This window comes from Rhodotorula toruloides (assembly GCF_000320785.1).
Source record: "Rhodotorula toruloides NP11 unplaced genomic scaffold Scaffold43, whole genome shotgun sequence".
In the NCBI taxonomy this organism is placed as follows: domain Eukaryota; kingdom Fungi; phylum Basidiomycota; class Microbotryomycetes; order Sporidiobolales; family Sporidiobolaceae; genus Rhodotorula; species Rhodotorula toruloides.
In genome coordinates, this window is record NW_015623003.1 from 5,167 (window position 1) to 26,083 (window position 20,917).

A 20,917-nucleotide genomic window follows, 5' to 3' on the forward strand; every position below is an offset into this window, starting at 1 on the left:
CAACGCTGCGACCCGCCCTGGCTCCGTTGGACCTCGTCGCTGTCGCTCTTCCAGACCAAAACCAAGACCCCTCATTTCTTACTCATTCCCCGACCATTTTGCTTTGTTTAGTTTCTCTTGCCTCATCACACCCCTCTACACCTGTCTAGCTGCCTCTCTTTGCTCCGCTTTGACTCGCATTTGTTCTATCGCAATTTTTGACCCCCTCTCCCTCTCACTCACTTCTGACTTGCCGTTCCGACCTGCCTGTCCACTCCAATGATTTCCACCCATCAGTAGCATACACTCCCCCACTGTTTTATGCTGTGGCAGCCAGGCTTCGCTGGTCATCACCGGCTTAGACGCGAAACGACTTGAAACATGAATATATTTCTCTCTCTCTCACACGCAGGTCCTCCTCAGCTGGTTGCCAGGCCATGTAGGCATTGCAGGGAATGAAGTGGCCAGCTTGATGTCAAAGGAGGCCGTGCGGGTATGCGAGTCAGTAGAGCGCGAGCAGGAGCAGCAGACGGAGCATAAGATGCGCCCCAAGGGTCATCTGGTGTTTGTGCCAGAAATGGCAGAGTTGTTGAGTGGGTTGGAGGACGGGGAGCAGGTTGGAGAGGGAGAGCCAGTGGGAGGAGGGCAAGCGAGGAGGCCGCTGACCCGCCACCTTGTCAAGTTGACCCGCCCCACACAGCTCAGCAATGATAACTGGCCCGGACTTGGCTTGGAGGCTCCGCTACCTGCCAGCCTGTCTGCGCTATGGACAGCACGCAAGCAGGCAACACGCGTGTGGTGGGATGAGGGATGGCCGCCAGCTTTTTGCCGCCTTGCAGCTCGCCTCTTAGTTGTCCAGGTACTACGACGGGCTCAGCAGGTGCCAAGCAATGCTGCTCTGCCAAACCGGCGCATGTGCTCTGAACACCTATCGCACCTGCTTTGACCCGGCTCAAACGGACCTCTGCAAGTGCGGCAAGCAGGAGATGCGGGAACATCTCCTGCTTGTCTGCCCACTCTGTGTGCATGCCCAGCATTTGCCTATCTATGACTTACAACTCTGCAAACTCCCCACTGCCGGCCAGGGCCTCAGCAACCCCACCTACTGCGATGCCTTCCTCAAGTCTGACCGCACGGGTCGTTCCCCACAACTCTCGAGGTTGCCAGAGGCGGAGAAGAAGGATAAGGAGTAATGTCTGGGAGGGGACATGAAGAGAGAGCGCAGCGGACGCGTCAGCATTGCCCTCTACCTCCTCCATCCCCTTATGGGGCCTCCCTCCCGCAAAAACACATCAACCCGTGTCCAACCTGCGCATCACCTCTCCAACACTCTAATGGACCCCACAACCACAACTCAACCTCAGTACTTCACCTTGTACAGGCTGTTGACGACTCCCATCGTCACCACCTTGGGACTTTCTCTCGAAGGAGTCGGTGTCGGTACCGCGGACCTTGAATTCGAAACCTCTTCAGGTCACTTCAAGCTTCAGCTCAAGGAGGCCATGCACGTGCAGAAAGCAAGGAAAAGACAAGGGAGTTAGTACTTAGTACGGGTGCAGAAGACGGTGGCGAAGGCAATCACTGGCAGCTTCCGCTCAGCAATGGCAGGAACCACAACACAGCATGTCAGCTTGCATGCATTTTGACCGGTTGACTGCCACGGACCGTCGAAAGGCAGAGACACTTACTTGGCTATCTCAGTCATATTTCTGGCTGAGAACGCATCAGCCGGGGATCTAGCTCATCGGTAGAGCGCTCGCTTAGCATGTTTCCGAACCTGCGAGAGGCGCAGGGTTCGACTCCCTGGTTCTCCACAGCTTTTTGCAACCCCAGCCGTTATCTGCTTTTTGCAACTTGCAACGTCTGCGACATGCGGGCAAGTTGCTCCAAAGTCAGACAGCCGCAGGTTTGAATACCTCGCAGGCAGATTAGCTTAGCGTGGAAATTGGTGCGAAGTCCACGCTGCCCGCTGTCAATCTTGGCTCTTTAGCTCAGTTGGGAGAGCGACAGACTGAAGCTGCTCTACGCAAGCTGCACTTCTGCAGGTCTCCGGTTCAATCCCGGAAAGGGCCACGTAGCTTTTTGCCCCTGAGGGCACAGGCCACGCAGCCGCCGTTTTGCTATAGCAGCTCTGCCTCCCCCGGGCGTTGCCAGCCTTGCGTCGTCTCCTTCTCTTGCCACCAAGTCTGTCCCACCTGTCCACTACTTGGTCTGCCTGCACAACTAGAATGTAGGATGCACAAAAGCAAGAGCAGCGCAGAATGGCAAAAAAAGACATGGCCCTTTCCGGGATTGAACCGGAGACCTGCAGAAGTGCAGCGCAATGGCTTCAGTCTGTCGCTCTCCCAACTGAGCTAAAGAGCCGGCTATGGTTGCGGGCACAGATCAGCCGTCTATATCCTGCGGCGGTTTAGGCCACCCCTTCTCGCGACGCGCCTGACGGAGCGGGCGTAGGGAGCACTGAGCTCGTGCGATAGCATTGCAAACGCCTTCCAAGCACATTGGCAGGGCCAGGCCGACTCGACGCGCACGCGTTCCGGCTTATCGCTCTTCCCTTCGCCCAACACGGATTCTCGCTCTGCCGCCCTTCCCGAAACATGCCGCTGCCTCCGCAGGTCCAGCAGGCGCTCGAGAGCGTCATCGGCTCGATCTACAACCTCCAGACGTCCGCTGGCGGTGGCTACAAGCGCTACTACTCCGCGATCTTTCGCGACCTCCCCGACCGCTACGAGTACCCGGACTACTATGTCGTGATCAAGGAACCGAGATGTCTGCACGGAGTACTCGTACGTCGGTCCCCAATGACGCAGACGCGCTGGCAGCGGGCAGGAGCACCGCTTCATCTTGGCGGGGTCTGGTCGCTCCCTGACCAAGGTCAAGGCATGGACGCTGACCTCATTGTGACGAACACAACAGGAGACCATGCGCCGAGGAGCGTACACTAGCGCCCAGGCTGTCGCCTTCGATCTCTTCCTCATCTGGTCGAATGCGCGCGAGTACAACGAGCAGGGCAGCCTCGTGTACGCCGATGCGGACAAGCTCGAGGTGTGTCAGAAAGACCACGGCTGGACGGCGAGAGACTAACAAAGGTGCCCACAGGACTACATGGAGCGACTCTGGCGTGAACGATGTCCGCCTCTTCCCCCGTTCGAATCGCTTCCCCACCCCGGCGCCGCTGCTCCGTCTACCGTCGCTCCGACACCAGTAGAGCCCGAGCGCAAGGTTAAGCGGATCAAGCTGACCGGGTCGCTCGGGTCGTCCGCTGCGAGTCCAGGTCCCGCCGCGCACACTCCGACAACGCCAAGCGCGCCGGGCGCGACGAAACCTACGCTTACGATCAAGCTCGGCGGCAATCGTCAGACGGCTGGGGCGGCAGGCGGAATCGGTGCAAGTGGTGCAGGACTTCCGCCGCTCCCGACTCTTCCGACGTTGCCAACACTTCCAGCGCACGGGTCGGAGAGGCTGCAGGCGACAGGAGGGTACGGCTCGTCTCAAGCGGAAGCATCCACAGCGCGGGCTGTCAAGGCGGAGAGCGCTGGGCCCGACGGCGACGAAGCGCCCTCGACCACGCCTGCTGTTCCGACGGTCCCGGATACCGAGTCAGGCTGGATGGGCGGAGACATCGTCCGTCGCGCTTCCGCACTTCCAGGCGCTTCCGTGTGCTGACTGAGTACCGCAGGGTGGAGAGCCGGCGCAGGTGTACCGAGGTATCCTTGCCAAGATTCGAACGTATACCGATGCGAGGTGAGTTGCGGCTTCGTAATCTTCCCTCCGCCTCATTACTGACCTTCGCGCGACGACTTGTGCAGCGGCCGACCACTCGCAACGCCCTTGATTGACATTCCGGACCGAGAAGCTCGCCCAGACTATTACGAGCTCGTGTCGGACCCAGTGTCACTCAACACCATCGAGGTGCGCCAGACTCTGACTCATCGACTCACGCAAAGACTCGGCTGATGCGCAGCTCACAGGCAAAGGTGAATGCCGGCGGTTACTCGACTCCCGAAGCCTTCGACCGCGATTTGCACCACTTGTTCGCCGTCGCCAAGCTCTTCATTCGTCCCGAATCGCCCGGAACGATTTACACCGACTTGATGGTTCTCCAAGTGCGCCTCAGCAACATCCTGGTCACGGACGGTGTCCTAACAGCACTTCCCCTTGGCAGCGTCTGTACCAGGAGCTCACCAAGCGCGTCTCGCCTCTCTCGCGGACCGCCGAGATCAGCGACGCTGCAGCTCTCGCGTCAGTGGGCGGCGGGCCCGGAAATGTTCAGCACGCGCGGGGAGACGAGGGCGCGATCGGCCTGGACTTGAAGAGCCGCGCGACGACTCGGCCAACCACGAAGGACAAGATCTTTCTCGACAGCATCAATTTCAAGGGCGAAGTCCTAAAGACTGGTGCGCAGCGCTCAGCGCACCTCTCTGCGTGAGCGACCGGCATTCGACTGACCCGCCGATCTTGCAGGCGATTGGGTACTTCTCCTCAATCCGGATTCCCCTGGCAAGCCGATCATCGCGCAGATCTGGAAGACGTACAGGCGACAAGAGTGAGTCGCCGGCCTCGCGAGGCGACCCGCGGAGAGACTTACAACCCGTGTTTGCCAGCTCGCCACAACGCTGTCTCTCGGTCTGTTGGTACTATCGAGTGCGTGATTAGTTTCGGCTCGCCACGTCGCAAGCGCAAGGCGCTGAATGTCCCGCTTCTAGCCCGAGGAGACCGTGCATCCCGCCTCACGCACTTTCTACGAGAACGAGGTCTTCAAGACGGGCGTCTTCATGGACCAGTGCGTCTCCTTTGCCATTGTTCGCGCCCGCGTCGGTGCTTACACCTCGTTCGCAACAGCAATGTCGAGGATTTCCTCGACCGCTGCTTCGTCATGTTCTTCACCCGCTACACCCGCGGACGACCGAAACCGCCGGCATGGACCCCTTCGATTCCGCTCTTTGTCTGCGAGCATCGCTACAAGGACGATGTCAAGGCGTTCAAGAAGATCAAGAGCTGGGCGTCGTGCATTCCCGAGGAAATCCGCGTGCACGAGTACGACTTTGAGCCGTTCGAGGACGGACGCGTCGAGCAGCTGACGCGAGTCAAGAGTCCCTTCGTGCGTGGCATGGCTGGCCCGGGGCGTCTTTCCGGTGCGGCCGCATCCGCGCCGGCTTACCATTTCTCGCAAGATGGGAAGCCGCAGACGGCGGAAGAGGCCAAGGCGACGGTGCCCGAAGCTCGCGCGCATCCGGCCTCGTCTCTCGCTCCGACAGTCGCACAGCCGACGGCCGGCTTCGACACCCCCGCGCCCGTCCCTCAGCCTACCTTCCCGTCTCTCGCTGCACAAGCTCCCGTCATACCATCTCTCTCAAGTCTGCCGCCCTCGTCATCCGACTTTGCCGTCGAGCCGGTCGGCGCTCCCTCGCCTGCCAGTACACCAGCCGAGCAAGCAGCGTCGTTGGAGGACTTTGCCCCGCTACCCGCGTCCCTGAGTGCGTCCCCCTCCCGATGTCTCTCTACGTCGATCTGTCCTGACCGCCGTCCATCGCACGCAGAGTCGAAGTTCCGCAGCGACGCGCTCGGCGACGTCCTGTGGTTCTCCGCACCGGCCGCCGTCGTCGCGCCTATCGCCCGCCCCGCTCACTCCCTCGAATACCTCTACTGGCGTGCCCAGCAGCGGCAGCAGCTCGCCTGATACCCGTACATCGCTCGACTACCCTGTTGCCACCCTTGCATTGCGAAGAATAGCTCTCTCTCTCCATCGGTGGCGCGTGCGCCGCATCCCGACAAACGAACGAGAGATGCAGAATCATGTGCAAAGGCGAAGAGCGACAGGGACAACAACATGCGCGGGAAGTGAACAACAAGCGATGAATAAAGGTGCCGGCAAGGAGGCGGACACCAGTCGGCGGGATGAAGCGCGCCGCCTTACTCGGCCGCTGCAAGTCTCTCGGCCTCGCGCCGCTCGAACTCCTGCGCTGCCTGCTTGGCGGCCTTCTTGCGTTTCCTGCGATGGCCAACCACCGTCAGATCGAAGCGAAACTTTCTGCAGACGAAATGGACTCACTTCTTCGCCTCGTAGTCGGCAACACTCTTGAGGACGGCTGGCTGGAGGTGCATGAGCTCGGGAGGGAGCGTCTCGCCGCTCTTGAGGCCGCGTAGGAAGCGCTGGCGGACTTGGTGGTACGCGCGCGTCGGGCAAAGCTTGGCGACGTTGTCCCAGGCGCAACCGCACTGGATGACAGCCTTGAGAAGCATCTCGTCCTCGGCCAGGTTCCACTGCGAGAGCGGCGGAAAGGTGACGAGTCAGTATTGGCGCGAAGAGCGCCAGAACGGTACCGACGAAAGACGCACCTTGATGTACGGGCTCCTCGCCTTCTTGCTATCGTTCTTGTTCTCGCCCGCCGCCGCCCCCTTCCCTCCCGCGCCCTTCTTCTTATTCGACGAGACGACCAGCGGCGGGTGTGCTGACCGTCCCGCACCTTCCGAGCCATCCGCAGCTTCTTGACTCGCGCTCGCCTGGACCAGGACGTCAAGCGCCGAGAGTCGTTGTCCGAGCGCGCGCCCTTTGCCCTTCGAGGAGGAAGACGCTCCTTGCGCGGCCGAAGGAGGCGAAGGCAGGTAGTCTGGGTCGTCGTTCCCGCCCGTAGCGGTCGCGCGCCGGGAAGAAGGACCAGGTGCATAATCGTCGTCGCCGACCCACTCGTCGTCGTCGTGCGCATTCGAAGCGGCGCGGCGGCGCTTGAGCGGACGAGGAGCGCCGCCCGTAACGTCTTCTTGCGAGGAGGCCTCGGCGAGCTGGAGGAGGCCGTCGAAGCCATCGCCTGCCGGGTGACGCGAAGTCGACGGGATAGGCGGCAGAGTGTCCCAACGAACGCTCCCGACCGCGTAGCGCGACGAGACTCCAGCGTATGGCGTGGAGTACAAGTCCTCATCGAACGGCTCGCCCTTCATCTGCTCCTGTCCCTCCTCATCGTCTTCGACTTGGTACTCCGCCGCAACATCCACAATTTCCGACGCCCTCCTTGCGATCGCCGACGAGAGCGGGACGCGATTGATACGCCGGACATGCGAGAAGGTCTTGCCGGCGTGGAGGAGGAGCTCGGCTTCTGCGTCGCCGAGAATCGCAGGGCGAGATTTAGGTGCGTCGAGCTTCGGAAGAGGTTTCTTCGCGGGCACTTTGGGCGTCGGCTGGGCTGCGGCGCTGGTCGAAGCGGCAGCCGGACCTGGAAAGTCGAGCGTGCGAGGGAGGGCAGGCAGAGCCGACTCGGCGACGATGGAGGGGACCTCGGCGGGCGACTCGGCGGCGGAGACGTCGGTCGGAGGGGAGGGCAGGCCGACTTCGTGGTCGACTATGACGAGCGGGGTGCCGTGCAGGAGATGCGAGCGGATACTGCGGAGTTCGTGCTCGAGGCGGTTCGTCTGCGCTTGCGAGATCTTGAGCTGCGCGGAGAGACGTTGACGAATCAGCGCAGGGAAGAGCTTGTGTTGGAAGGATGGGGACGCACCTTCTCCTGCAAGAAGCGCACGTCCGACTTCAACGCCTTATTCTCCCTCTCCAAATCCTCCTTCCTCCTACCCGCCCCGCTCACATTCTCTCCCGCATCCTCCTCAACCTCCGTATCCTCCTGCATCTCCCCCTCGCCCTCTCCCTCTCCCTCCCTCCCCTGCGTAATCTTCCTCGCCAAAGCCCTAGCCTGTACCCTCAACTGCTCATTCTCCGTCACGAGTCGGTCCGTATCGAGTTGTGCGCGCGAGGCGTAGAAGGAGGGGAGGGCGGCGAGTTCGGATTCGAGGTGGGTGCGGAGGGAGGTGGCGGTTGAGAGCTGTGAGAGGGAGAAGGAGGGGGGTTAGTGCGGGTTTGGGAATGCAGGAGGGCAGGGGAGGTCGATGGAGGAGGGGAAGTAGGGAAGGATAGTATACGAAAACGGCGCGGGAGGAGAGTTAGAGAGGATGATGGATAAGGGGCAGACTCTGGGTGGCATGAGAGCAAGGGAGCGATAGAGGGGGACCAGGGATGAGGCGAAGGGGGGAAAAGAGTCTGGGCTTCGAGTAGGATGGGGGAGAGCGAAAGAAGAACAGGCGGCGCAGTGGAAATGTATCGATGTGGGAAGGAAAAGCGCATGATGTATCGCGAGAGGAGAGGGCTGAGTGGGTGGGAATGAAGGGAAAAAGAAAGGAGAGAAGAAGAGGCATGGGAAGAAAGGACGAGGAGGAAAGAGGAATGAGAGGCGGAAGAGGGAAGGGAGGGGAAAGGGGGATCGATGCGTGACAAGAAAGCGATTGGGTAGACAGTAAACATGGAGAGAATCGGAGGAAACTCGGGCGGCAGGAGAAGGGGGCGGCCGGGGCGTCGAGGCTCGATGGCGGATCGAGGGATGTGAAGGGAGGGAGGAGGCAGATGAGAGCAAACGAAACGCACCTGCGACTCGTACCGCTCCTCAGTCTCGGCAACCACGTCGTAAGCCGCCAGTCCGTGGTCGACGAGGGATTTGGCCTGTTTCGGTGGCGCTCGAGGCGTGAATGTTGGGGTCGAGCGATGGAGGGACGTAAAGAGGGCGCGCGGTGAGATGGATGTGTTGTTCGTGAAGGGCGAGAGGTCGTCGAAAGTTTGGCGATCGCGTGGAAAGAAAAAGAAGTCGCGGCGGGGAGTTGAAGCGGGTGAAGGAGCGGTTGGTGCGAGGCGGAGGAGGGGGCGGGAAGAGGTGGCCGGCCCGACAAAAGCGTTGAATGTCGGCGAGGAGAAGTTGGCGGGGGGTCGGCGGTGCGCGAGGAGGGGGGCGTCGAGGCGGGCGATCGAGGGAAGGAGGATGCAGGCGGGAGAGTCGGGAATGCGGAAGACGGGCGTGAGGGCGGTCCGGCAGGTCGAGGCGAGGAGAGAACATCGAGCGAGAGCATGAAGAGGTCGGTAAGAAGCGACGAGTAGAGGCGAGATGAAGAATTTGGCGGGCGCGCCCGCGAGGTTGCAAGCGCAGAGGACGGGCGAGATGGCGGGCCGACAGATTAAGACGAGAGAAGACCGTCAAGTGAGCACACGGACGGGTCGGTGGAGCGGGACGGGGGAGGACGGGACAAAGAAGGAAAGAAAAAAGGGTCGAGGTCAGTCGACTGCACTGGCGAAGGCAAGCCCTCCCAAGCGAGGGACGACGACGCACGATGTTGATGTCGACGACAGACTCCTGGATGGCGAAGGGGATGCAGCGCAAGAAGTCAGCCTCGGAAAGGTCAAGCGGGTTGGGATTGACTTGGAGCATGGCGGGAATGTCAACGGGCCCCCCGCCGTCCTGAGCGCCTCGAAGCACGCACCTGGGCCTGCGCGAGCTCGTCCTTGATCTCTCCGAGCCTCTCCTTGGACATCCACGCTGGGATCGCGCGCCTGGGAGCGGTGGTCGCTGCGGGAAGGCCGTTGACAAAGGGTCCCGGTGCCGAGGGCGAGGTCGAGCGTGCGGACTGAGCGGGTGCGGGTGGGCTGTTGCCATGCGAGCTGTTCGACTGTGCATCGATCGAGTCTGCAGTTGCCTGCATGGCCTGCGTGTGTCCCGTCGAGTTGTCCATCCGTCAGTTGGCCAGTTGGCGAGGAACGGGGGGAGGGCTGAGCGAGCGGGTGCTTCGAGGTTGCTGGTTGTCGCTCGTTGCCGTGTGATGAGTGTAGCTGTTCTGTGTAGTCCTTAGCAGCACACGCCCCAGCCAGTGTGCCCAGCTGAGCGAGTTGGGTTGGTATTCGACCTCGCTCTCGTCGCGGGCCACGCCTCGAACCTCGTCCGCCCGTCCTCTTCACTCCTGCGCGCGCTATCCGGTTCGTGTGCTCGTTCTGCAGCTGCTCCTTCTTTGATACCAGTCCAGCCTTACCAGCACCGTGCGTCCGCTTCTCCCGTCTCGCGGGGACAGGGCGTCTCATCGTGGAGGGGCCGCACCACACTCGCTCAGAGCCACGGCGCAAAGACCGGCCGGGGACGTTTACAGGCGCACAGCCCACAGAGGGAATTGACACGCTGCACACACACAGCCACAGCCGTAGCAGCGCCGACCTCCCACCCCTCTCCTCCTCCTCCTCTGCCGGCTCTCGTCTCCCTCCTCCTCGCCCAGCATGCTCCTCGACATCAATCGGAAGCTGCTAGCACGTTGCGCGCGAGTCAAGGCGGTAGATTTCCACCCGACGGAGCCATGTGCGTTTGGATCTCGTTCAGAGGCTGTCGAGGTCGAGCTGACCTTTCTCGCCTTGCAGGGCTGATGTACGTCTCCCGAACTCTTCATATACACCTCTGCACTCTCCCGAGCCGCTTCGGCTTGTGTGATCACGGTGTCGTTGCTCCGACCACGCCCTCTCTGCACCTCGACCGCATCGCGCATTCGCTGAATCCGCCTCGCTTCCTGCAGAACGGGCCTGTACACTGGCAACGTCATCATTTATCATGTCGACACCGGCGTAGGTTTTTGCACACCTCCTCCAATCCCCCGAGCCGCGCTGACCTAGACCTCCCGTCCGCAGGCCATCATCAAGACGTTCGAGGTGACCGAAGTGCCCGTGCGCTGCGTGCGGTTCATCGCGCGCAAGAACTGGTTCGTCTGCGGCTCGGACGACTTTCACCTGCGCGTCTTCAACTACAACACGGGCGAAAAAGTCACGGCGCTCGAGGCTCACCCCGACTATATCCGCTGCCTCGCCGTCCACCCGACTCAGCCTCTCGTCTTGACTGGTTCGGATGACATGACGATCAAGCTGTGGGACTGGGAGAAGGGGTGGAAGTGCATTCAGGTGCGTGCAGGCGGTTCCTCCCGGTGCAGGTTTCCGGGAGCTGACCCGGATCGCGCCTGGCAGGTCTACGAGGGCCACACGCACTACATCATGAACCTCGCGTTCAACCCGAAGGACTCTAACACGTTCGCGTCGGCGTGTCTCGACCGCACCGTCAAGGTCTGGTCGCTCGGTTCGCCCGTCGCCAACTTTACGCTCGACGCGCACGACAAGGGCGTCAACTACGTCGAGTACTACCACGGCGGCGACAAGCCCTACCTCGTCACCTGCGGCGACGACCGGCTGATCAAGGTGTGGGACTACCTGTCCAAGTCGTGCATCCAGACGCTCGAGGGCCACACCTCCAACGTCTCGTTCGTCATCTTCCACCCGTCCCTCCCCGTCCTCGTCTCCGGATCCGAAGACGGCACAGTCAAGATCTGGCATTCGGCGACCTACCGCCTCGAGAACACGCTCGACTACGGCCTCGAGCGCGCGTGGTGCGTCGCGTACGCGCGCAAGGGCAACGACGTCGCGTTCGGATTCGACGAGGGAGCAGTCGTCGTCAAGCTCGGTCGCGAGGAGCCCTCTGTCTCGATGGACCACTCGGGCAAGGTCGTCTATGCCCGCAACGCAGAGATCCTCACTGTCGCGCTGCAGTCCACCGCCGACGAGTCCATCCCCGACGGCCAGCAGCTCTCGCTCGCACCGCGCGAGCTGGGCAACACCGAGGTGTTCGCCTCGACGCTCCAGCACTCGCCGAACGGTCGCTTCGTCACGGTGTGCGGCGACGGCGAGTACATCATCTACACGGCGCTCGCGTGGCGCAACAAGGCGTTCGGGCAAGGTGTCGGGTTCGCGTGGGCGAGCGACTCGAACACGTACGCCGTCCGCGAGGCAGGCAGCAAGATCCGCGTCTACCGCAACTTCAAGGAGCGGCCCAACCTCGTCCAGGTCACGTACCCGACCGACGGCGTCTACGGCGGACCGTTGCTCGGCGTCAAAGGCATGGGTTTCGTCGTCTTTTACGACTGGGAGACGGGGGCGATCGTCCGCCGCATCGAGGTCGAGGCGCGCGACGTCTCGTGGTCGACGACCGGCAACCTCGTCGCCATCGCAGGTGACGAGTCGTTCTACGTCCTCCGCTTCGACCGCGACGCGTACCAGGCGCGCCTCGACTCGGGCGCCGAGATCGACGACGAGGGCGTCGAGGAGGCGTTCGAGCTCGAGTCGGAGATCTCGGACGCCGTGCAGACGGCCAAGTGGGTCGGCGACTGCTTCGTCTACACGACCGCCGCGAACCGCCTCAACTACCTTGTCGGCGGCCAGACGCACACGATCACCCACTTTGATACGACCATGTACCTCCTCGGCTACCTCCCGCAGCACAACCGCATCTACCTCTGCGACAAGGACGTCAACCTCTACGCCTACTCGCTCTCGCTCTCGGTCATCGAGTATCAGACCGCCATCCTCCGCGGCGACCTCGACGCCGCGAACGAGATCCTCCCTTCCGTCCCGCACGACCAGCGCAACCGCATCGCCCGCTTCCTCGAGGCGCAAGAGCTCCGCGAGCTCGCGCTCGAGATCTCGACCGACCCGGATCACAAGTTTGACCTCGCCATCGCCCTCGACGACCTCGAGACGGCGCTCTCGCTCGCACGCAGCTCGCCGCACCTCGGCTCGCAGACCAAGTGGCGCGCAGTCGGCGACCGCGCGCTCGCGGGGTGGAAGATCCAGCTCGCCGAGGAGTGCTTCAAGCAGGCCAACGACCTCTCGGCCCTCTTGTTGATCTACACCTCGACCGGCGACCGTGCCGGCCTCGATGGCCTCGTCGAGCGCGCGACCGAGCAGGGCGCCTTCAACATCGCCTTTGCTGCGGCCCTCCAGCTCGGCGAGTCGTCCAAGTGCGTCGACACGCTCCTCGCGACCGACCGCGCGCCCGAAGCAGCCCTCTTTGCGCGGACGTACGCGCCGAGCCAGGCCCCTCGCGCACTCAAGGCGTGGAAGAAGCAGCTCGAGGCGGCGAAGAAGCCGAAGCAGGCGAACGCGCTCGCCGACCCCGAGGCGAACCCGGAAGAGTTTGGGGACTGGAACGAGGCGCTCGAGCGCGAGCGGAGCAGGCCTCCTCCCGGCTCGGAGCATCCCGACTTGGTGCAGTTCGGCGAGGAGGAGCGAGGGGCGGACGAGCGGGAAGGCGAGGCGGCGTATGGGCAGCAGGAGCAGCAGGTCACGAACGGCTTGGCGGGACTGTCCTTCCAGGACTCGCATGCGCACGCGAACGGCGACCTGATCGATGCTGATGACTGTGCGCGATTTCTCCTCTACACCGCTCCCACCGTTACTGACCTTGACCGCTCGGACAGCCGACTTGCCTCCCGCAATTCCCGTCGTCAACGGCGCGCCTCCAGCACAACAAGAGGAGGACTTGCTCGCATGAGTCGCTAGAGTCTGACCCTTTCCCTTTCGCCTTGTCCTGTAGTAGCTGTGCCCCCAGACCGCTCAGCTTTTCCCAGCATCGTGCCGGTTGTCAACGATTCCCCCCAGTTTCCCTTCGACTGTGCAGCTGGTCCCGGGGTTTCTGTGAGCTTTGCGACGCGCCGCGCGTCTGACGAAACATTTCGGCCGCTCTGCGTCGAGAGAGGACGACCGGCGCAGGTTCTTCCTCTCCTCCTCACTCGCGGTCACGCCACTGCCACCGCAGCGGCTCCCGACAGCTTGTGCGTCCTCTTCTCTCCTTTTGGGACGCTTACTGCCCCTCTGCCTGGGCTACGCGGACCTCTGCTCGTTTCGTCGAACTTCATCACTCCGCGTCGGGTGAGGGGAACAACTTGCGTGAGGGGACCTCGCTGGACATGCAGACACGAATGTGCCGGTCATTTGAGGTCGTGGAGGGCTGGGCGTTCGCCCAGCTCGGATCTGCGCCTGGCACCGCCGGGCTAAGAGCGATTAGCGAGATCTTGCGCAGCTGTTGCGACGCTTCCGCCACCCAGTGTCATCCTTTCCACGCGAGAGTTATCACTGACTCTGCACGGTCGGACCTAGGCGCCTCGAGAAGCGACTGCTACGATGGAACGCTCCCGCTCGCTCCGCGAAGAGGGCAACCTCGCCTTCCGCTCCTCTCAATGGACCAAAGCGATCGATTTCTACACTCGAGCGATCGAAGCGGTAACGATCGACGTCGAGACGGCGACGGAGGAGGAGAAGGAACACCTTGCGGCGCTGTATTCGAATCGAGCGGCTGCACGGATACACCTCTTCCTCCTCGATCACGGTGCGTGCGCTCGTGCCTCCGCTCAGTGCGACTTCGCTCACTTTGTTCTTGCAGCGATACTCGACTCGGATGTGGCGATCAAGCTGCGACCAGAATGGAGTCGGGCTCATGCACGAAGAGGCGAAGCACTCGCCCGATTACACGACTTCGCCGAGGCACGACAAGCTTGTGCGTAATCAAGTCCAAAAAGATTACGACGCTTGAGCTAATCTAGCCTTCCACAGACCTGCTCGCCGTCGATCTCGCCGAGGACGAAGCGACCCGCTCTCGACACATGGCCGCAGCGGCATCCGCCAAAGCCAACCACGACGAGCAAGTCCGGCGGGAGAAGATGACAGTGTTCGAGATGGCCGAGTCTGCGCTTTCGTTCGCCGCGACGTACGACAAGTACGTCAAGGACGGAGGAGACCCGGAGAAGGAGGATCTCGTTTCGGCTTCGACGGCGGCTTATGCGTGGACGATGCTGGAGAAGGCGTTTGAGGAGCTGGATGAGAAGCTGTGCGCTGCTTTCGACGAGCTTTGGCGAGGTGTACTGACAGGCTGCCGAGCAAACAGAGAGGTCAAGGAGTCGGGTGAGGTTGAGGCGGTTACACCAAGTCCGAGCCTCGACATTGCAGGTCCGCAGCGCCTTTCACTCTCTTACTCCACATCCCTGACCGACTGCCCGCACGCAGACGCCATCATCACCGACTCACGCTGCTTCCACCTCCCACTCGGCCGCTCACACACCCTCCCGCTCTCCGAAAAACTCCGCCTCCAACTCGCATGGGACTCGAAAGTCCTCAACCTCGAGCAGTGGATCAAGCCAAGCGTTGTGCCGAGGGATGTCGTGAGGCATTATGATGAGAGGGTGAAGAGGGAGGGGTGGGCTAAGTGCGTCATGATTGCGACGATTCAGCGGGAGTGCGCTGATTGGATGTGTACGTGCAGGGTGAAGGTCGCGCTGGCGCACCTCATTCGCGGATCGTTCGTCGCGGCTTACATTAACGAAGTCCAGCTCCGAACGGGTGCGGTCTCCTCCCTCCCTCAAACTCGCTGCTCCCACTAATGCTATCTTGTGTGAACAGCGGAAGCCGTCTCACAGTACCGCTTCATCCTCGGCTTGCTCGTCGAAGCCCGCGCGCTATGGGAAGACGTCTCGGAGGAGGAGAAAGGCTCGACGTTCCGCTTTACGTTCGAGCGGAAAGTCAAGATGCATCTCGTCGGTGCGCTCTACTCTCTCTCTCCTTCTTCCTGCGATGCAGCTGACGGATGTGAGGGAGGCAGAGGCGCTTGTGGATGGACACTTCCGACACCACGGCACGCCAGAAGGCGACCATTTCCCGCTCGCCGAGGCGCAGAACCTCGCCGAAGAACTGATGGACGACTGCAAGCGCCAAAAAGCGCCGGGCGATCCAGTCTCGACTTTTGCTTTCCAGGTTTGCCCTCGCTCACCCTCCTCACCGACCAATCAGACTCTGACAAGGGTCTTGTGTGGGAGTGCAGATCCAGCCCGTCGTCGCAGCAGGCAAAGCCTTCGCCTACACCCTGCGTCACCGCGCAGCACTCGAAGAGAACCGCATCGACTTTCCTGCTGGGTACTGGCTGCATGGGGGAATGATGAAGGCCTGCGCGCGGCTTTGTGCGTCCGCGTCCTATCTCAGTACGTTGGGAGGTGCTGATGATTGGGGGAGGGGCGCAGATAAGACGGCGGGACAGTTGCTGCCGGAAGACGATCCTGAGAAGGCCGTCAATCTGTTCAATGCGCTCGCTTGGTGCGTCGCGGCCTCCTCCGTCGGCCGAGATCAAACTGATACGTACATGATCGCAGCGACCTGCGCGCGGGCGGCGTCACCTTTGCCGACCTGTTCTCGCGAGCAGCAGAAGCCGAATCCGCTCTCGTCCCTCCCGAGCGAATCTGTGCGTTCTTCCGCGTATCTTCCAAGCTAAACTACCGCACTGACCCTTGCACGCAGTCGGACCGTCCCCGCGCCTGTTCGACTCGCGCAAGCTCGTCCGATACGCCTGCAACGCTGTCCGCGCCTCTCTCGCCCCGCTCCTCCCCTCGATCCCGCCCGGCGAGCTCGAGAAGACTGTCAAGCCCGTCCCTACGGTCATCGCAGAGGCTGTTCCGACGGGAAAGAGCTGGGAGGATTGCGTGGATGAGGAGTTGAGGAGGGAAGTGCCTGGGGACTTGGCGGTGGCGGAATTTACGACGAGCGGCGGTGTCGACGAGCCGGCGAGCTCGTCGTAAGGCGTCGGCGCGAGTGCAATTGAAACGCGTCGCTTTCGACAGGACAAGGCAGGCGGAACGATAAGGAGGGGCGGGAGGTGCGATAGAAGTCCTCATCCTCGACCTTCTCTCGCAGCAATCTTTGCCTCGCCGTCTCGCACGTCTCGCTACATAGCTTGGGGGTGACTGCATGCGTTGGTTACGTATCGCTTTGTGAAGCCTGGAGAGCGAAGGGCGAGGGCGAGGGGCGAGTGGCAAAAGGATGGTCGCCGGGGCTCGTCGCGGTCCGGAATGGAATGTCTCGCTCGCTGCTAGTGCCGTGCCCAGGCCGCCGTTTGATTCGCCGGTTCGCGCACATCGCGCGCGAGAGAGCTTCGACCGCTCGTTCGCCTTTCTCCTTCACCCGCTCACTCCGCCGCTTCCCTCTCCCCCTCCCTTGTTCACGTGTGAGCTCATTAGAACACTGCTACTAGCCAGCGCACGGCACTGACACGCGCGCGGACCACGTCGAACAGCGCAGACCCCTGCACGTTTCCCCCCTCCGCACCACCCCCAACCCCCCTTCTCCCCGCTCGACCCACCCCTTCCGACCACTCAGCGACACCAGCAATGGCCGCCACCCTCCGCCAGCGTGCTGCCGCGCAGCCCGCTCCCCGCAAGGAGAAGGAGCACGATGTCCTCGCCTCTTCCGACTCTGAGGACGAGCACAACCAGGACCCGATCAAGGCCCTCGAGAACGAGTACCCGCCGTTCGTCGTACCCAACTACTCGATCAAGGAGTTGCTGGGCGCCATCCCCGCCCACTGCTTCGAGCGCTCGGCGCTGCGCTCGTCGCTCTACGTCGTCGGCGACTTTGCCATGCTCGCGGGTCTCGGGTACGCCGCGTCGCACATCGACCCGGCCTTTTCGTTCGACGGCGGCAAGGTCCTCAGCGGCTGGGCCGGCTTCGCAGCCAAGTGGGCCTTGTGGTCCGCCTACTGGGTCCTCGCCGGCTGGGTCGGCACGGGCGTCTGGATCCTCGGACACGAGTGCGGCCACCAGGCGTTCTCGACGTCCAAGACGGTCAACAACACGATGGGCTTGTTCCTCCACTCGTTCGTCCTCGTCCCGTACCACTCGTGGCGCATCTCGCACGCCAAGCACCACGCCGCGACCGGACACATGACCCGCGACGAGGTCTTTGTCCCGCGCACCGCGTCGTTCCGCAACCCCAAGCCCACCGGCAGGAAGCTCCGCGTCGCGCCCAACATCGAGCTCGACGAGCTCCTCGAGGACGCCCCGCTGTACCGCCTCGGCTGGCTCCTCGTCCAGCAGCTCTTCGGCTGGCCCGCGTACCTCTTCTCGAACGCATCCGGACAGCTCTGGTACCCCAAGTGGACCAACCACTTCGACCCGTCGTCGCTCGTCTTTGACGCGCGCCACCGCGGCCAGGTCCTCATCTCGGACGCCTTCCTCGCGGGCATGATCGGCCTCCTCGTCGCCTTTGGCCAGGTCGTCGGACTCGCCGGCGTCGTCAAGTACTACTTCATTCCTTACCTCTTTGTGTGAGTTCGCGCGGCCCTTCCTTGCGCCTCCTCCTTGATCTTCCCTGGAACCTCGCTGACTCTTTCGGGCCTCCCTGCGCGTCTACAGCAACCACTGGCTTGTCATGATCACCTACCTCCAGCACACGGACCCCTCGCTCCCTCACTACAACGCCGGCATGTGGAACTTCCAGCGCGGCGCCCTCTGCACCATCGACCGCAACATGCTCGGCCCCGTCGGACCCTACCTCATGCACGGCATCTGCGAGACTCACGGTGCGTCAATAGTAGCGTTGATTTCGCGGTTTGGAGATTGGTGGCTGACTTGCTTCTCCTCTCCTCCCTTTCTTCATCCCCCTTCTCCCGCTTCCTCGATCCCACAGTTGCGCACCACCTCTCGTCCAAGATCCCCCACTACCACGCGTGGGAGGCGACAGAGGCGCTTAAGAACTTCCTCGGCGAGCACTACAACTACACCGATGAGCCCATGTTCTTGTCGCTCTGGAAGGCGTATAGGCAGTGCCGGTTCGTCTCGCTTCTCTAGGCCATTTCAGAGCCTTCTTGGACGTCCTCGCGCGTTTACTGACCTCCCGCTCGCTTTTTCCCGCAGCTACGTCGACGACGAGGGCGACGTCCTCTTCTACCGCGACGCCTACGGCCGCGCACGCCGCGTCGCCGTCCCCGCCGAGGTCCCCTCCGACTCGGGCGTCGAGGGACTCTAGACGACTCCCTAGAACCTCCTCTCTCTCTCTTTCTCTTCGCGGCTCGTAGATTCCCACACCCTCCTCTCTCTCGCTCTCTCTTTGGTTCAAGACGCATCTCTCCAAGTCGTCGTAGATTCTCCCTCTCACCCCACTCGCCCTCAAGTCGTCGTTTCTGTTCGGTTTCGGTCTGTGTCCCGTGTGCTGCTCCGCAATGGGGTCACAGAGGTCCTTGTGTTAAGCAATTATCAACGCTCTTTTACACCAACCCAGCCTTTTGCGCCGTGAATGGGATCGAGTAGAGAGAGAGAGTGCAGACGATGCACTGAGCGTCTCTTTTCGGGCGTTGCGCAGGAAAACGGCGAGGAGCAGGAGGAAGGTCCGGAGGGGGAGAGCTTGTTTGGGGAAGGGGAATGCGACGGAGGGTCTCCATCCGTGAAGCAAGGAATGCCAGCAGCGTCAAAATGTGCGTACAAAGCGTGGAGACGCTGCAAGGGGCGGAGGAGAAACCATTCGAGAGGCAGGCGGAGGAGAAGAGAACGCGAGCGCTCGTCGACGAGGCGCGGGGCGTCGCTGAAGCGTTCAAGGGGTTGTACAGGTCGTACTGAGCAACTGGAAGTTGACCGCTAGGCTGGGGAAGACGTTGGGTCGTCACAGAGAAACGGAGGAGGTCGAGGAGAGGGTGAGGAGCAACGAGCGCACGAGCGGCGGTACTGGGCGCTCGCGGCAAACTTGCGTAGAGGGGAGAGGTGATGTTCTCGTCCAGCGAGACTGGCCGTGTGCGCGCGAGACGAAGCAGAAGGGAGAAAGGGCGGAGGCGAGAGGCGGCGATGAGCGAGGAGAGCGCGAAGGCTGATCACTTGCGCGAAGATTCTCCATCCCGAGAGAGAGAGAGCAAAAACTAGACCAGGATGAGAGAGAGGAAGGAAGAGCAAGCGTGAGTGTCGGAGGAAGAGGAAGACAGGCGATGAAGAAAGAGCTGAACCAGAACGCTTGAGTAAGCGCGAGCGCGAGAAGGTGAGATGGACAAGTGAAGCAGTCGCATTTGCCGAGGAAAGCGAGCCGCGTCCAAAACTTCGCAGGGAAAGAGCAGCAGAAAGAGTGCCGAGCGTAACACTCCTCATCCAGCCTCTCATCTCTCTCCTCCCTCTCGCCGACGTGCGTCCCTCAAAAACACCCTCAATTCCACTTCCCCTACACCCACCCGAACGCACTCCCAACCCTCCGCACACACGTCTTCCCACCCCCCTCTCCATCCTCCTCCCCGCGCACCAAAACCAGAGAAATCCTAAGTCTTTCATCAAAGAGAGACGGCATTGGATGAGTTGGTGTAGGTGTAGGGGAGGAGCGGAGGAGAGGGGACGGTTGGTGTGTGGGTGGTTGGGATGGTGAGGGAGGTGGAGATGGGGGAAGAGAGGGTGAAGAGGGGTTTTGGGGTTTAAGGGAGCCCTGTTGGGGACGCCGATTCTGTACACGCCATGCAAGCTTATCAGCGACGCTCTCTCGAGGGAAAGACACGCCGAAGCAAAGCGACGGAAGCGCAGGGAAACGTAACGTACACCTCGACTGGAAGTACTCGAGCAAGACCGAGAGGGCCTCCGACTCCTGTCCGTAGTCCTTGACGACGACGCACGAGCAGCCGACGACCTTGCGGGGGACACCGTCCTTGTCGAGCTTGCAGAGACCGGCCCTGCGCAACGAGCGTTAGTACGGGCGGGAAGAGGAGCGGATGGGGATGGATGGGACGGGACGCACCACTCGCCGAGGAGCTTGGGGTCCGAGATCTGTGCGAGTGTGAGAAGAAGCGCGGCAGAGCAGGACGAGGTGGGTCAGGCGCTTTCTCGGAGGAACATCCCTCTCGACACCCTCGAGACGCGAGCGAAACGGCTCTCCTCGGAAACGCACCTTGATGAGGTTGATCTTGTGCTCGGCGCAAAGAGCCTCGATGAGCTTGACGTACTCTCCCTCGGTGCAAGACTCGTTGAGGACGCAGAGGTGAGCCTGGCGCTTGTCGAGGGCCTTGGCGCACTCGCGGAGTCCGCGGGCGAGACCGTCGTGGACGAGAGCCTTCTTGAGGACCTCCTTGAGGGCGTCCTGCGCACCCAACCATTACGGCTGTCAGCGCGCGCGCAAAAGGGAGGAGGACGAGGGACGGAACGCACCTCGACGCTCATCTTGCCCTTGGGGGCCTCGGTCTCCTGGACCTGGACCTCCTCGACGTCGGCCACAACAGGGGTCTCGCTTCCGTTATCACTCATGGTTCTGCGTGCGAGCGAGCGAGTCGGGGGGCAGGTTAGCGGGATGCGAAAAAGTTGGGCTCGCGCGGGCGTGAGGGGATGCGGGTGGACGGGAGTTGGATGGGTGGGTTGGTAGGAGTGTGTAGAGGGGTTTGAGCGCACACTTGGAGTACTCTGGGCTGAGTGAAGCTGTCCTAAGCGAGTGGAGAGCAGGAGAAGGGGGGAGCGGGCGAGCTCGAGGCTGGCGGAGTGGTGCATGCACTCGGGCTGT

The 20,917-nt window shown here is 62.1% G+C and overlaps 6 protein-coding genes across 6 annotated transcripts; 4 read left to right on the forward strand and 2 right to left on the reverse strand.

Moving 5' to 3' along the window:
• Nucleotides 1–2,576: 2,576 nt before the first annotated feature.
• RHTO_06534 (chromatin structure-remodeling complex protein Rsc1) lies at nucleotides 2,577–5,659 on the forward strand (the record flags this gene model as incomplete). Its single annotated transcript, XM_016420195.1, has 12 exons — nucleotides 2,577–2,765; nucleotides 2,896–3,024; nucleotides 3,079–3,603; nucleotides 3,659–3,723; nucleotides 3,789–3,891; nucleotides 3,951–4,085; nucleotides 4,145–4,376; nucleotides 4,444–4,525; nucleotides 4,584–4,623; nucleotides 4,686–4,762; nucleotides 4,822–5,456; nucleotides 5,520–5,659. 12 exons carry the CDS (start codon nucleotides 2,577–2,579, stop codon nucleotides 5,657–5,659), a joined length of 2,352 nt encoding a protein of 783 aa, XP_016269352.1.
• Nucleotides 5,660–5,892: 233 nt separating this feature from the next.
• Nucleotides 5,893–9,519, reverse strand: RHTO_06535 (Homeodomain-like containing protein; the record flags this gene model as incomplete). The annotated part of the gene is made up of 7 exons (XM_016420196.1): nucleotides 5,893–5,971; nucleotides 6,032–6,243; nucleotides 6,319–7,407; nucleotides 7,473–7,790; nucleotides 8,387–8,461; nucleotides 9,120–9,143; nucleotides 9,271–9,519. The coding sequence occupies 7 exons, from the start codon at nucleotides 9,517–9,519 to the stop codon at nucleotides 5,893–5,895; spliced, it is 2,046 nt and encodes a 681-aa protein (XP_016269353.1).
• A 532-nt stretch (nucleotides 9,520–10,051) lies between these two features.
• RHTO_06536 (COPI vesicle coat beta' subunit) lies at nucleotides 10,052–13,139 on the forward strand (the record flags this gene model as incomplete). The annotated part of the gene is made up of 6 exons (XM_016420197.1): nucleotides 10,052–10,130; nucleotides 10,190–10,196; nucleotides 10,342–10,390; nucleotides 10,454–10,720; nucleotides 10,784–13,007; nucleotides 13,066–13,139. 6 exons carry the CDS (start codon nucleotides 10,052–10,054, stop codon nucleotides 13,137–13,139), a joined length of 2,700 nt encoding a protein of 899 aa, XP_016269354.1.
• Nucleotides 13,140–13,768: 629 nt separating this feature from the next.
• Nucleotides 13,769–16,206, forward strand: RHTO_06537 (tetratricopeptide repeat containing protein; the record flags this gene model as incomplete). Its single annotated transcript, XM_016420198.1, has 12 exons — nucleotides 13,769–13,973; nucleotides 14,028–14,141; nucleotides 14,198–14,471; nucleotides 14,529–14,590; nucleotides 14,648–14,846; nucleotides 14,904–14,980; nucleotides 15,041–15,178; nucleotides 15,240–15,391; nucleotides 15,459–15,594; nucleotides 15,655–15,727; nucleotides 15,784–15,872; nucleotides 15,929–16,206. The coding sequence occupies 12 exons, from the start codon at nucleotides 13,769–13,771 to the stop codon at nucleotides 16,204–16,206; spliced, it is 1,797 nt and encodes a 598-aa protein (XP_016269355.1).
• Nucleotides 16,207–16,794: 588 nt separating this feature from the next.
• Nucleotides 16,795–18,430, forward strand: RHTO_06538 (delta-12 fatty acid desaturase; the record flags this gene model as incomplete). The annotated part of the gene is made up of 4 exons (XM_016420199.1): nucleotides 16,795–17,729; nucleotides 17,818–17,984; nucleotides 18,092–18,233; nucleotides 18,319–18,430. The coding sequence occupies 4 exons, from the start codon at nucleotides 16,795–16,797 to the stop codon at nucleotides 18,428–18,430; spliced, it is 1,356 nt and encodes a 451-aa protein (XP_016269356.1).
• Nucleotides 18,431–19,874: 1,444 nt separating this feature from the next.
• RHTO_06539 (40S ribosomal protein s12) lies at nucleotides 19,875–20,904 on the reverse strand (the record flags this gene model as incomplete). Its single annotated transcript, XM_016420200.1, has 5 exons — nucleotides 19,875–19,876; nucleotides 19,969–20,099; nucleotides 20,165–20,193; nucleotides 20,315–20,503; nucleotides 20,572–20,904. Coding segments are annotated over 5 exons (684 nt in total).
• Between the last annotated feature and the right edge of the window lie 13 nt (nucleotides 20,905–20,917).